General features: G+C 36.2%; 1 protein-coding gene across 9 annotated transcripts in view; it reads right to left on the bottom strand.

Annotated features, from left to right (window-relative positions):
- The window catches only part of RBMS3 (RNA binding motif single stranded interacting protein 3), a 763,768-nt gene extending 749,140 nt beyond the window's left edge, over positions 1–14,628 (bottom strand). For 8 of the 9 annotated variants that reach the window (XM_017868338.1, XM_017868350.1, XM_017868345.1 and 5 more), the window contains exon 1: positions 13,840–14,628. In XM_017868338.1, coding sequence (XP_017723827.1) covers positions 13,840–13,914 — 75 coding nt within the window. In that variant the 5' untranslated portion in view covers positions 13,915–14,628. The remainder of the gene's footprint in view (positions 1–13,839) is intronic. The other variant, XM_017868353.1, reaches the window with a different exon arrangement.
- Positions 14,629–16,569: the final 1,941 nt, after the last annotated feature.

Raw genomic sequence — 16,569 nt, forward strand, 5'->3', positions numbered from 1 at the left:
ATATATATATTATATATATATATAATTTCCGCAGTTGGGAATAAGGACCTCAATGCAATAAAAAAGTATGATAGAGGAAAACACTGCAGAAAAAACACAGGAGATTCAGCACAACTTGGAAAAATCAAGAGAAGTCCAAACCAAAATCACAGTTTGTAACTCTTAGCCACAACAGGGTTATTGTTTTCAGATATCCCTTAGCAAGAAAAGCTTTGAAGCTTACATCAGAATTTCATCTAACCATCTTGTATTAGTTTAGATATGTCTTTATACCCACGTAGTTAATTGTATAGGGAAATTGTGTTTTGTTTTCTATCTAAAATGGGAATTTTGTCATTTTTACCTGATACTTGAAGTCCTTTCAAAATTCTGAGTTAAAAAAAACCCATCTGGGTATTGCTTTGAATAGGTATACGGCATGGCTGGTTACTCTTGGACTATAGTCCAATATTGGTTAGCAGTTCAATATTTTTATAAGAACTATTTTAGTCAAGACCCTGAATTTTGAATAAACAAAACTGACAAAAAGATGGGCCTAAAACTCAGACCATCTCCCAGTTCTTCAAACTAAGTTAATTTCCTGATATGTCCAGCTTTCTGCCAACCCATAAAAGGAAGCCACACATAAAGGCTGATATTCTTGGCAATTGCTGAGGAATTGCCTCTCCAGCCTTCTCCAGACCACCACCACTACCATTTAATCCTGACATACTTGCTTACTTTCATCCCCCAGTTCCAAATCCTGGCTACTTAGTCTGTCTTTGAAATCCACTTCTGCCCCTTACTGAGTTGGCACGTGTATTGACTTTCTTGCCAGCAACTTATAATGCAGTACTATGTTTTTTTTTTTTTTTTTTACAGTTTCTGACTTAACTCACCTTGTGTTTTATGGTTTGTCCCATTAGGTAGGGATGTAACCCAACTCAAGCCAACAGCTTCAGGGTACTAGCCAAGTGACCCATGTGCTTAAGGTGAAAAAGGTAGGACCCCAAGAGATTGTATCTATGTGGACATACAAAAAAGATGTCTTTTGATATAAAGCATCACAGACGTGAAGATGACATTAAGCAACTCTGGTTCAAAACAGCATTGCCTTCAGCAATGGAGCAATGTACAAGACGCACAAAACAAGATAGACTAATACCTTCTGAAAACCTTTTCTTATGACCTTAATCTGCATCATACACCATACTATATATGTTGCAGGACATTCAGAGATGAAAACTGTGGTCCCAGTTCTCAGATTGTTTACAGACTAACTCTGACACAAATATGATCCAGAAGAGTATAGTTATGTTTGAAAAGCCAAAAATAAATTTACAACTGCGCAAAAAAATGATAAAATCAAAACCCAATCCCACCGTACCTTGTAAAGAAAAAAAGAAAAAGAGAGAGAGAGAGAGAAACATATAAAAAGCAATAAAAACAAAACAAAACAAACAAACAAACAAACAAAAAATACAAGAAAAGACTGAAAGCTGGGAGAACAAACAGAAGGGAGCAGAATTTAAGGATCAGAGGACAGAGACAAGGCAAGTCCATAGCAGAAAACCTGAGAATAGAAGAAAAAGGGGCAAGCATGAAAGGGCTAAGGGAGTAGAAGCTACAACAAAGAAATAAAAATATTTCCCCTGTGAAGGACAATCTGGGAAAGGCAGGGAGATGGAGAAGACACAATGTTAAAGCAAGGTTGCATCAGACAGCCATCCTAAATAAAACAAGGATGGATAAATGCATACAATGAATCTGGCAGAAAAGATGGACTACGAATAATAACAATAACAGCTAGTCTTTTATGGGCCATGTTGAAATCTAGACACTCTTTTACCAGGCTCCTCCCCTCTAACAAAGGCTAATGCCAGCCCAGAGGAAGTAAGCATGACTGCACCCACTCCCTCAACTGACCTGCTCCTTGGGTCCCCAGGCACATTAGTGGCCTCAAACTTCACTCTTGTTGAATAAGCAATTGGTACTGTGTGATTCTATGGCAATACAGCTTTGCAGATTTCACAACTAATGTTGCTTTTTCCTCCTCAGAACGAGATTCTTTCCACACAGAACAACAGCAGCATTGCTCCTGGTTATATGTGTGAGCATATACAGATTGTATACGAATATGTTATATACAGAAAATCATAAATACACATTAAAACTTGATTCCAATGACTCTTTATGAAAAAATAAAAAACCCTCTTTCCAATCAAAAGCATCAGGAAGGCTTTTATACAGGCTCTCCTTGAGAACTAGTGATGAGTAAGTCAAAACAACAAAAGCAAATGCTGGCTATTACTGAGTGCCGCAACAAGTGCAAAAACAAAATAAAGCACTAATTGTCGACATAAGCATCAGTTTTCTTCCTAAGAGACCAAAAGTCTCGACTACAGGATTCCTCCACATCAAATTATGTATTCACACTGACGTTCTTCCCAAACACGTTTCTTCTGTTTGTAAATGACCTTTTCCTTGCCAAACAGCTCTTATCCATTGTCTTTGAAAGGAAAACAAGTTGTCAAATTCCAGAAATGTTTGAAAGTACATTGAGCCCCGACACCCTTAATTTTTCTCTTTAGTTCATTTTCTCTTTCTTCTTCTCTGTTTTATCTTTCTTGGTGTTTCTTATAAATAACTGGTTACATTAACGTTGTAGAACTGTCAGCTTTTTTCTTTCTTTTCTATGCTCCTATTGACAGCCTCATCACTAAAAGCTTTGAAGCTCATTAGACTCTTCACAGTTTAAATGACAATTATGAAATTATTTGGGATGAATTAGAATTAATCAATAAGATTTCCAAAAGATGCTATCAAGAATGACATGAAAAAGAGAGTAGATAGCTAACCTGCATGATATACTGTCAATGTATCTCAGATCATGAGAAGATACTATGATATTTGTGAAAGAAAGTAAAAACATAGTAGTTACTTCTATTTTGGTAAGACTCACCCCTTTGTGCTACCAACTAGCAGCAAAATAAAATAAAATAAAATAAAATAAAATAAAATAAAATAAAATAAAATAAAATAAAATAAAACTGGGAAGAACAGGAATGTGTCTTCTTAGGACCACTTTGCCCCTCCATGTTTCTCTGTGGTGATAAAGCCTCAGAGAAAATCTAAACCATTAAAATAACCGTTAAGGTTTTCAGGAATGTATGTGCGTGTGTGTGTTGTTGCTGTTTTATGTGTAAGAGAAACCATCAAAGCTGATTCATTGCATCTGCTAATGAAATTCAGTGAGATCTGCCTGAGGGCTGGGAAGAAAAATTGAGGAATTAGATGGAGAATCAAAACATAGGGTGATTATGAGAGAATTCTCCCTCCAGCATTGGGGGATGGTGTGAATTTTCAGGTATGAGGATATATATGGGGGTACAGAGAGAAAAAATTATTTCCTGAATAAGATGGGGGAGGATGGATATGTCTAGGCTTAGGATCTTGATTTTCTTGTAATACTGGGATAAGAATGAAAATGAAGGAAACCATCACACTTGGCTTATGGCTGGAGTAGCTGTATCTTCAGGTTGCCCTACCACTTGTGAGAGTGATGGTGGGCCTAGCTGCAGTGTGCATACCTGTAGAGATATGTGTTCTTTAAAGGGTACATAGATTCTCTAGGACTGAGAGAGACTTCTAGACACCAAGAGATGTTATCCTAAGTAAATAACCATGGGAACTGGAGAAAAGGAAGAAATGTCAGTTTTAATGCATATAAAAAACCTATGACCCTATTTTGAGACAGAAGAATTTAGAAAAATTATGACATATAATAAGTATTGTGCCATTGATTTGCCTCTTGCCTGCTCCCCTAAGAGGGTGCCCTAGGGAAACACCTGTTACATTTAAGCTCTGTCTCTAGTAAACAATTTCACCAATTATGCAATAAAAAATTCTGTGAACCTGGCACCCAGACCTGGAACTCCCAGTTGCTCTCACTGCCAAAGGTCAATCCAATGTGTCTGCTTTTGAAATCTTTTAGCCAAAGAATGTTAATGACATTTTCCAATACACTGTGCTGTTCTACCACATGTTCCTCCCCGGAAATTTGGGATTACTAAAATACAGAGATATCTTGAGTGCCAAAAGGCCACAATAGTGAAAGATATGGCCAGCTTTTTAGATGCTGTGACCATCTTAAGGACCTACAAAAACACTGGTGCAAGGAAACAAATGCATTGCCTCCAAACTCTGAAAAGAAAAACTGCAAAACCCAAATCAATTAACATTTATATGCATATCTACAAAACATAACACATTGTCAACTTTATTCATTGTTCCACTTAGTCTTCTAATAATCTCTTTGTACCTGAAAAAGATCCGTAGATTAGGTTTTTTTCACTTTGCAAGAATATTCATGTATGCAAGATGTTTCCAAATTCACAGATACATATTAATTAAATATACTTGGACTAAGAGTTTCAGAAGCAAAATTATAAAAGTTTTTTCAACATATTATTGTGAAATAATTAAATCTGGCGTTGAATGTTAGTGTACTTTAATATGTGTCTTTGGATGTGGGATGGAGGCCTCAAAAAGTATCTATTATTACAGGAAATAGGAAAACTTGAAGAGAAATTCCTCAATATTCTTTCATCTGTTCCCACTGGCCTTTTCTTGTGTTTTTCCAGCTCAACAACAAAGTTAAACATGAGTCAGAAAGAGAAACTTCCATTGCTTACATGAAGCCAAATTATCCTAAGCAGGTAAATAATAAAGTTTAAAAGCAGTGGTTAATTGTTTGAAATAAATTGAGAAAAGGACATCAGAGTTCTATTCTTTCCAGGATTCTCTACCTACCTTAGACTAAAAATGCAACCTTCTTATTTCTAAAGATGCAGTCTGGATTGGTGTACATTGGTAACGGTCAGGAGACCAGGGTAAATCCATGAACTGTCACCACCCTCCAAGGGTAGTTCCCACCAAGTCAAAGAAAATGAAATGTGGTTTTCTCATCTTTCAAGAAGAAATTAAAGGCCATAGGTCTATCACATATTTATTTGTTGAGTATCCCAGAAAACAATCTCTGAAATTTTACATAAATATGGAGATGAGATGAATTATTAGCAAAGTCACCAAAATTATTCCAAGTCTCTTAAATACTTCAAATACTTCACCTACTCAAAACTAGTTAAAAAATATATTTGCTTGAATTCTAAGTTACTTAATTGTAAATTATATATTGGGTGTCAGAATACCATTTATATGCTTGACAAGTGTTAAAAGAAGCAACATGAGAATTTACAGACATCAACAATAGCTTCAAATACGACTCACGTACATAAGGAAAGCATTCAATATATTTTAACCAGTTTCAGAAAACCAGATAGTTAGTATTGTTTTCCATTTCACTTTTTATTAAATTGTCATCAATCAGTGAAAATGACTAAGTAGTAGTACACAGGATTAAAAAGCAATAAGATGTCTCTTAAAATCCTTATTAAACTCTATGCATGATCTATATTCAGCTTGAAAACTATCAGCTAAGAGTAGGAGGACCAGAAGATCATTTGCATCTAGCATATTGAATGTAATATATACCAATTTCTTAACCTCACAATAGAATGAAAGGAAAGTTAAGTCTAAAAGAAGTTTAAAAATCAGCTCCTAAAACTATTACTATCAATATTTAAAATATTGTTAGATTTACTTTTCTCCTATTATACATTACTTGCCACACAACAGGAAAGGGTACTATTAGGGTACCCTTGACTAATAAGGTATGTAGTCGAGTCTCACTTTTGTATTTATCATTCATGAAACAAAATTCAGGTTCCATTTACTTTTTATTTTCCTTCAGAATTTGATATATTTTCTTTAAGTCTTTGTATATGTCAATAGTTGGATTCTTTATGCTTTTATAATATTAGGAACATAATTCCCTGTTTTAACCATTTGACGTATTATAAACATTCCCCCATCACTAAATATTCTTCTACAACATAATTTTCAATGATTATGTGGTGAAGAGCTATGCTTCAGCAAATAGAAATGGCTTTTACACATTTGAGGGGCTCCTAAACTCTCTTCTGTGTTAAAGACAGACTACCCACCTCAGAGCTGAGTCTGTAATAAAGTAAATAAAAAGATGCACTTGGGCTTCAGAAATGGTAACATTGCTACTTATTTATGAACCACCCTCTCTTAACAGCTCAGCAACTTCATGCCTTCCATAGCAGAGGCCACTATAATTGTTATAATTATATATAATTTTATAATATATAAAATTGTTGAGGTCAGGGTTATTTCATTCATTTCGCAAATGAATAAATGAACACACAGACTGATATGAATAGAAACCAATTTTCCCAAAGGATTATCTTCGTTGTTTTATACTCCAGATATATTCGGAGAAGCAAGCCATATATATATTCATATATATTATATATATTGGATATATATATGGCTATATATATGGATATATATGGCTATATATATGGAATATATGTATATTTGTATATATGTATATATATGGCTATTCATATATATATATATGGCCATATATATAGCCATATATATTCGGAGAAGAAGAAGTCCATAACAACTTATGGACTAAGTTATATGAAAATAATGTATGATTTTTCAAAGTTTAAATAATAATTTAAAATTGTATATGTCATTTGCTTTCATTAATTCAGCTAACAGGAGCTTTTGAAAACAAGAAGAGAATCTTAAAAGAAAAGTAGAAAAGATAATATTCTTGTTTCTATGTTCTTGGGAAGTTATTTCCCTCCTACAATACCCTATACTGTAGTAACCACAGTATTCAGTTCCCGCATTTTCTAGGCTACTATTCTGAGATTCAGAGATTGTAGGTTTTGCAGATTTGTAGGTTTTGAATCCAGTCAAAATAATATTTCATTAATTGTTATATTTACACCGACTACTTATAATCATTCATGAAACTAAGGTTGTCAGTATTTTAATGTGGCAATTCTAGTCTCCTTCATTACCTCAACTGGTTTAGCCAAACATGCAGAACCACTTAGCTCCACACCACCTGCAGACAGGAAGTTAAATGTGGAAAAGTATAGCATCATACTATCGCAATTAAGTTTTTGGATACACCTTAATTTTACCCACTCAGAAGAAAAATTGTAACCACCACAACAAAGCTGGAAAAGATCATGATTAAAGAACGTCTGTCATTTTGTTCCACTCCTGGGAACTGCTATCCACCCACTCCCAAGTGATGGACGTGTTTCTCTCAGTGCACTGGATTTAGATGTATAAAAGGATGAAGACAGTTAAATTTTTCAAATCACCAGAGAGCCAATAAAGCAGCATTTGATCTGCTCTGTGGAAAGCATCCGGGAACCAAAGAAAAACTCATGAATGACACAAAACCGAGGTCACCTGAAGACACCACTAAGATACCAAAGCAGGCTCAGCTATCTCACAATGGAAGGGATCCTAGTGAAGGAATCCAGCCTAGAAACCAATGCACTGACATACAAATCAGATAATTCCCCCACGAAAGGATAGGGTCTATCATCTTTCCTTTATTATCTATACTTTTGAAATTTGTTATTTATTAGGAATTGGTTTTGAATTATTAAAATTTTATTCATGATTCCACATAATACATACTCCCTGATTAATAAACCTACAAGGATAAAACAAAACATTTTTAATGAGACCAGATTATCTGCCAGTATCAACTTATAAGAAAAAATAAAACAAAACCAAGCAAAATTTAACTCATCTCAGTCCGCCCCTCTCTTTTCTTCTTAAAATTACTTTTGTCTAAAATCTGAAATCTAAAATAGACAATTCCATGAGCTTTTCAAGGCCCTGAAAACAATCACATATGAATAGTGGTGATGATTAGTATGACTAATCCTATAGATTTATTATCTCTAGGAAGCTAGAGGTTATTAGTTTTTATTAACAAATATTATTTCAAAAACACTGTATTAAATCACCTCATAAAAACTAGACACCTCTTTATGATAACATCTCTGTTACAGAAATAGAAGCAAAAGTTGTATGTCCTTGTGTAGCTTTGTAATTTTTAACACTGGTAAGAAAAGACCAATATTTATAAAACATTGAATAGCATCATATATCCAAATATCTTTAAAAAGCAATATACTGCTGCCTATTTTGCCATCTGTAAGTTGCTGATTCTTATTGTCTGATACTCTTCTTTAGATATAAATGGGCTGAAGGTTTTCTTACAATTGTTCCATAAAGTAGTAAAAAAAAATTTATAATTTCAAAACAGAAATGAGAAAGTCACTTTTGGTTTTTGAATGTGTGCTCAATGGGAATAATTTTCATTCTTCCACTTGAATTGGTTTCAGTTCTATTCAGCACCTATGTGTTTTCTAATTGAATGGCATGATCCACTCCATATTTTAAAAATGGTATTATATGTCTGTCTCCGTTTTCCAAGAGGATATTTTCTAAGCTCATCCAAAATAGTTCAACATTTTCCCACTACTGCAAAAAATAGCAACACATATCCTCAACACACGTATTACACCACATGAATACATTTTCGCTTTTGGTCTCCCTTCAGTTCCATCTGCACTCTTGCTGTGCAACAGCTATAGCATAAAAACGTCTATTCTCACATGCTTTTGATATTACACTATTTAATCACATACAGCTGTGGCTTATGAGACTGTTACAAAACAATTTCAATGTAGTACTTGAAGCCAATTTTGAATAAACATCAACCATTTACTCTGAATAAAAAGTTTGACATTAAAAAAGTTTTATTTTAAAAGAAAATACTTTTTTTTGTTGTTTTTGTTTGTTTTTAGAATTTGGCATGGACATAATTGTGACTGAACTCTCTCTCTGCCAAAAGACTGATAATGTCAAAAAGGGTTGTGTAAAATCATATTAGTGCAAAAATGAAGCTTTCCAGAAATCCTGAAGCCAGAAAGACCTGGAATGAACTTGCATCCTCCCTTCTATATTGTGTCCCTCCCTGCAAATTACCCCTACCCCCAGCCCTCAGATACATTTTATTACTTCATGTAAATAATTTTGTGCTGTAATTTTGTGCTATATTTTTCCAAATTGAAAGAAAGTGAAAGGAAAATGCTTCAGAAAGATGCTGCTAAATATACATGATATTTTCCTTATGTTTGAATCCATTCTGGAGTAAAGAAAATACCATGAACTTTTTTCGTTTCTACTCCTTTTAAGTAGGTACCAAACTTAGTGTTGTAAAAACAATGTCTATATCATGGGGGAAAAAAAAATGGCAAAACATGCATTGGGATTGTATCCAATCCCACTGATAATGAAGGCTTGGGGGAGTTAAGGAAAAAAAAAACCAAAAAACTAAGAAACAAGGATGGCCCCTTCCTTCTATTTTCCTCTTATTTGAAACCAATTAAAAATTCTATACAGTCTAAAGTGAGACAAACAGGATTTATCATAGTTTCATGCTATCATAGTTTCATGCTATTGTATTACGCCCTTGACGTGAAAGAAAAAATCTGTAGTTGTACCTAAAAATTCCATCGCTGGAAGATTTTAGAAAACCAGTTTTGTATGTTTCAGGCTTTCAAAGGAAAACAGAACTTTGGAGTTTTCAAGGCTGTTTTAAAACAACTGGCAAGTTACCAACTCTGGATATCAATGCAAATCAGAGGCAGGAAGTACTAAGGAAATTCTAAACTCATTCCCTCCCTCTGCAAGATTTTCTACATTTTCATGTGTAAGGAGTGTGTTACAGGATTGTTTTGTTTTGCTTTTGAAGGATCTGTACATTCACATCTTTAAGAATATCCTTCGCCCCATAGAAGCCTCTCTTCCTTCACTTACTTGTGTTTTCAAGTGTTTGCTCATTCTATGGCACAATCAATTGTGCTTCAGCTAGACTTTCAGAGACTGGTGGCTGCAGATGGTTGAATATTCAGCCTGAAATCAATGTGCAGTTGATTAATTACTACTTACCTGGCCCCTTCTTCATACCAGGCTCTAAACACAATCTGAGTACCACCAGTCAAAGAAATTCTGTTTGGGTCCACTAGTCTGAACCCCTTTCTTCAAGACCTTCTGGGGAACCGGACGACCAAAGAAGGAAATTCAGTAAATTCATGTGAGAGCAACATCATTAGAAACTGTGTACTGGATTGGTAGAAACATAGTGAACTGGTAAGGGTGTGGAAAAGAAAGAAAGGAGAAACTCGCTGTGTATGCTTAGGTGACTTTTTAAGTTTTATGAAGATGACTAAAGTTTTCCAAATATATGTGAGAGAAGTATCTATTTCTCAGCTGGAAAAAAAATCAATTCACCAGGCTGTAACCAGGTTTTCTTCTTTTAAAGCTTACCTAGTTCAACGAAAATTTTTTCAAGAAACCCCTAACCCTCTTTTTCACCTTTACACCTTTTTCCCCCATTCCCCCAAGCCCTGCACCTTCCCCCCGCCACCCCACCCCCCGGCTGGTAAGGTACCTCAAAAAAATTCAGAATGAAATTCAATTCAACGGCAACAGGTTGCTTTTTTTTTTTGGAAAGGGTGATAAAATACTTGAAAAATGTTGGATTACAACTAATCAAACATTTTATAATTTGTCATTAAGCTAATGAACTATTTTTTGAGCCCCCTTTCTCTAAAACTTGCTGATTATTCTGGGTGTCCCTTCCAAATAGCAAATTTGCCTTGATAAACTTTTTTTCATCCAGCTGTTTCTTATTTAAATATCATAACATGTCACTAAGATTTCTTCATTATTCCTTAACCAAAGTAATGTTCCTCCTTGAAATTGCTTCTTTCGGTAGGAAAAGAAAATTCATCAAAAGAAAATTGACAAATGACAACGTTTTAAAGATGTGAGGTGTGAAAGAGGGAGCATAGGATGATAATATTGTTACACATTATAGCTACGAGTCAACCACTGGGTTTTCATCTTAACTTACATGTATATTTTCTAATATAAAACATTTTAAGGATTTGAAAATTATTTGAAGAAGCATAAACATTTATTTTAAAGAGGGAAAGTTGAGAGCTTGGTTCCAATTCAATGTTAAATAACAGGAGCAGAGAAGGCAGGGAAGTGTCACAAGTTCTTCTAAAACTTTACTATGTATTCCAGGGAATGGAAACATCTGCATTTATTTCTTAAATCTCATTTTCATTTTGTTTTATCATTAAAAAATAGCAGAGGTATTTATCATTACACAAGTAGAAAAAAGAGAGTTCAGCATGTGTGCATTCTCTGAAATAATATAGTAATAAACATTTCAATCCTTTAAAATCCCATGAAGATTTTCCCCAAAAAAACTAATGATAGCAAATAGCCCTTGTGGATTGGCAGGAAGAAAACCCACCTCAATTAAGAGAAAAATTTAAGATATGTTATCACCAGAAGGTGATTTTTACCTACCGTAAAATTCTATTTTCATCAAATGTAAGTGTTCTTGACATATCAGCATCATTTTAAATAGTTATGAATTTAAAATTGGATTATAACTCTAAGCCAAGGCTACAAAGAGTGGATTTTATGAATTCCATCCAGGTTTACCAAATAAATATAAGAAGTATGTACTTCATTTAAAATTATTATAAATTATATTTTGAGGTATAAGTGTAGAAGGAACAAAAAGCAATATGGAAATAACCTAATTGTTTTCCTGTGACATTGAAACATGATGGTGCTTCACTGTACACTGTTAACCCTGTCAGAAACTCCCCAGTACCCCCATTTTAAAATGTGATTGCACATTGACTCTTCATCTCATTTCCTCTCTATGCAAGTTTCAAAACAGGGCACGTTTTCACATCTTCAGTTTCCAGGAATGCTATTAATGTCTGTCATTTCAGAGCCACCATAACAATATAGGACAACTTCAAAGCATTGTCAACGTTTTACAACATAATAATCAATATGAACTACCATGATAGGCAAGGTAGCTGATCTTATATTCCCTACTATCCTGATCTGATTATCCAAATATCAACATAGAATGCCTAATGGATCTAACTTCTTTAAAAATGTTCCAGAAGTTGATGGCGTTGGCTAGCTTGAGAGTAACAAGATCCAGATGCTGCCTGTCTATACAACACTAAACTACATAGAACTCCAAAGCAGATATCTAAAATCTCCCTACTTTTCAGGCTCTTCTCTTTTCCCTCACTACTCCACTCTCCCTCTTTAACCCCCATCTTTCTCTCTCTCACACACACACTTTCTACTAGTATAGCTCATCCAGCACCCTGTGTCTTTGAAAAAAATGTGCATAACATTCACTATTTCCTGTTAGTAATAGGTTAAAAGAGGTCTCAAACAGAAAAACAATTATGTTATTCATTTCAATCTAAAGTTTCTTTTCTGAATATACACCATAGTAGAAAACAAGAACCCAAAACAAAGTATAATTTTTGAAATGAGTAAAAGGGATGGAATGTCCGATATTTTTCATGCAACCTGAGTTTATTGTTTTTGTTTCGTTGAGGGATGAGAAATGACTGTAAGTTTTCCCCTTTTAACTTGTCCCTGCTCTGCCATTTCCTTGACGAATGGCAGGCAGCATTCTCTACCTAACACCCCCAAAGAGTTAAAACTCAAGGCACCAAGCAGGAGGGCTAGTCTATTTAAGCATCAGCAGCACAAACTAAATGCTCACAAAGGCAAATAGCAGTGTGAGTCGACCTTGGAGGGGCAGGGTGGATTATAAAACAATTGAAAAATAAATAAATAAAGCAACAATCTTTCATATAATACTGAAAGTCAGCTTGCCAGTCTGGTTTACAAATAGGCATTGTTGGATGAGACAAAATAAATGAGAGATAACTACAGCATGAATTACCAAACCCTAATCACATCACCGAGTCCTGGTGACAGCACAGATCATTCAGGCATGCCTTGTTCACTCTCGGCATATTTATTTATTAAGGAGATGGTAGAGTCTGGCTAATGCTAATGCAACACACAGTAATTATCACCCCTACTCTCAAGGTGGTCACTCTGCTAACATGTTTTCCCCTAATCAAGTCCAATGTAATTGACAAATTGGAGCAGTGATTTCACACCTGAGAGTCTTTCATGTCTTAACTGCAGGATAAAGTTCAGGGTAGGTACTGCCCACTGCTTACTTACGTGGGCTTGCCTCTGGGCCCCTAATGGTCATTTGAGCACACACACATAAAGCCTAAGGTATTTAACCAATTCAAGTCCAACTATTATCAGTTACATTTCATTCCTTTTCAAGACTCAGGCCTCCTCATGGCAGCTACACAGAAAACTAGATCTTTTAAAAGTAATGAAAATGTATTGTAAAGCTCCGAATGCAGTCTATAGCATGCTGATCATCCTCAATATAAAATAAAATATGCAAGGCAAATTAAAAACAAAAATATACAAACTCTCAGAGACTCTGGTAGGAGCCCTATACCTTCTCACACCCTTCTTTCATTCTATACTCTGCGATTAAAAGTTTGAGTTACCCCCACCCCGGCACGTCCTATCTAGTAAGAAAAACCTTTAGAGCCACAAACAAAGAACAGCTCACCAGAAAAGCCCCTGAAATTATATTCTCGTGCCTGATAATCACTGTTGTGATCTGCTTTCTAAAATCCGTGCCCATCTGCAAAAGACTTTCCTGATATCAGGACCATTTATGCTGCCAAATAACAACAAAGGAAACTGAACTCAAGTGAAACTATTATCTCTCCTTAAAGAGAAAGCTACAATTCTGGGTTTGCTGCTTTCTTCTTATGTCTTCTTCTGCCTCATTAACTGCACTGGTATGTCACTAATTTCAAAGAAGCAGGAAGAAGTGATGGGGGTGGGGGTTAACTAATAATTCACATGCCTGTCTGTTTCCCATCCCAAGTGCAGAAGGATACCACACTGATTGCCAGACGGTGGGTCAAGCCATACCTTGGTTTGGAGATAATGAGGATAGTAGTAAGTGTACTGGGGGTACATTTGTGGCTGATCCAGGCGTTTGCCCATGTAGCTGGAATCTTTATCTCCGAGGCAGGGAACTGGATGACAGGGTATAGTACCCCAGGCCGAGCTTCCTCTTAAACCACTATTCCTGACAGTCCCGGTGACTGATGAGGCTTGAGACTCCACCACTCGCTAGTTCCAACACAGCAAGAATTTTTTTAAAAAAGCAAAACAAAACAAAAAACACACACCAAAGGAAAAAAAAAAAAAAGGTGAGGAGTGAGATCTGTAGAAAAAACACCCACACACAGCCTTCCCAGACCTTGCCTGGCTTCCCCCAGCTGCCGGGGTCCACTTGGGATGAGGCAGTTTGTTCTCTAACCAGGCTGTCTGTAGTGATGTCAATTGCCAGCGTTCGTAAAGGGGGAAAAAATCAAAGTCCTTTTAACACAACTCCGAATCCTTGCAGATCAGCTTCCTGTCTCCTGGTTGTCTCCTTCCCCACCTTAAAGAAAAAGAAAAAAAGAGAGAGAAAGAGAAAGAAAGAAAGAAAAAAAAAAAAAAAAAAAAAGAAAAGAAAAAAAAAAAAAGAAAAAAAAAAAAGAAAAGAAAAAAAAAGAAAAAAAAAGGAAAAAAAAAAAAAAAACAAAAAAAAAACCTTGTACAGCTTAGTTGCTGCTGTCTCCCTCCCAGAGTGACATGGTGTTCGGGGCTTGTCCTGTCCTTTCATTCACTTCCCCTCCTTCCAGCCGGTGGGTGGAACCGAGAGAGCCTCTCCAGGGAGCAGCGTACGCAGTCCAGAAGGCTGCAGTATTTCCTCCAAGAAAAAAAAAAAAAAAAAAAGGCTGCTTCAACCCCTGCTGCAAGCAAAGTTCCGATTCCCTCTGCTGGCTATCTAGAATAGCAAGCGATTTTTGCAGCAACGCTGCTGCCGCTGGAACTGAACCTGAAGAACTCCAATGCGGGCGGTGGATTATTTCTTATCTGTCCTCCATCTACCCCACACAAGAGCTGCTTTTTGTTCCTCTTTTTGCCAAGTTCCAAGGTAAGCCACCCTGCTGAACAAAACACAGAAGAGAGGGAAGAGAGGACAAAAGAAGGAAAGGAGAAAGGAAAAGAAATAAAGGCAGAGGAACTAACCTTGCTGGTTAAAGGGGAAAAAAGTAAGTCCCGGATGCTTTCAAAATCTGTTAACACACTAGAGCCAGACGCATCCAAGAGCTGATTGAGAAACTAACCTTTTACTACCTGGAAAACCTGGTGGATACTAAGTATTGAAGAAATTTTAGAGTCTACTCCAGGACTACTGTTAATGCCACAATGTCATCAGATTGGATGATCACTGAATATATCAAAAATAATAACCCTTTCTATCACCATCCATTTGCTAAAAAAAAAGAAAAAAAAAAAAAAATGACTCCTATAGGTTTATCAAGAGTTTTTTTTACAAATAAATAGTTTCTCCCATTGTCTCTCTCTTATATGATTATTTTGATGCACTGATGCTTTAATCACTTTACATCTAAAAAAAAGAACAAAAATCATAATTACTTGGCGGAGTTTTTTCCCACCAATGATAATATTCTGTCATGTCTATCAGCTGCTACATTATAATACAAATTGTTTCAGAGAAAATATATTTCCTTAAAGGGCCCCTTTTCAAGGCGGGCGAGGCTAAAATTAGATGTGCCAGCTGTGTTTTGCTGCGAGTGCTCACGCATGCCCAAAGCGTGGGCAGACCAGTACTGAGCTCTTTTCTACTTTGTCAAGTCGGCTCTGTTCTCCTGAGCCCAGAGTCGCCTATTAAGATAAAAAGTCCCTGGTACAAATCCAGCTTCCTAGTTAAGAAGAACAGAGAATTTGGGCTCAGTGCACACATGGTGTCCATCCACATACAAGCCGCACCACCCCTGAAGCAACTGGCTTCCACCAAGGGGAACTGGTTTCTGGAAGCTGTGTGAGTTCATACGTGTTCCTTGGATACAAATAAGGATGGCAGATAAATAGTTTTATGTTTTACTTTTGACAAGAATAACAATCAGAAGGAAGGAAGGATGGAGGTGAGAGGGTAAGAGAGTTAGGAGGCCCTGACAACATGGTGACTGAGAATATTAAATCAACCCCACCTATCTCTTAAATGTGTTATTTGGGGCCTCAGTTGTCCCATCTATAAAATAGAAATACTGCCAACTCTCCCGGCTGAAGGCAGCATGCTGAATCAGATACTTAAAATGACACTGATTTAAAAATCCTCCAGTGGCATCACATTTCTCAAACAATAAAGTCCTGACTCTGGAATAGTTTTCAGGACACTTGACGAGCTGTCTGGCCCTGGCTTTCTACTCTAGTCTGGGACCTTCAACTCTGCCCCTCACATCCTACACCGGAGTCACTCTGAGCTACTTTCAGGACAGGAACATGCTCTCAGAGCCTTCTGTCATTCTGTCTTCCTGGAGTGCTCTCCCAACTCCATCTCCACCTCTTTTACCCTTAAGCCTGTCCTTCAGGTCTCATCTCCTGTGATGAGATATCATCTCCTCACAGTAGCTTTCTCTAAACCCTTCCTTCTCTGCTGCACTTTATATTTGCCCTCATAGAAGGCTTATTCTACATGTATTTGCATGCTTATTGTTTGTTTCTTCCATGATGTTCTAAACTCTAGGAGAGCAGGAGGTCACATTATTCTCATTTGTCTTTATATTTCCAAAAACTTGCATA

This window comes from Rhinopithecus bieti, unplaced genomic scaffold (assembly GCF_001698545.2).
Source record: "Rhinopithecus bieti isolate Rb0 unplaced genomic scaffold, ASM169854v2 scaffold_60, whole genome shotgun sequence".
Lineage (NCBI taxonomy): Eukaryota > Metazoa > Chordata > Mammalia > Primates > Cercopithecidae > Rhinopithecus > Rhinopithecus bieti.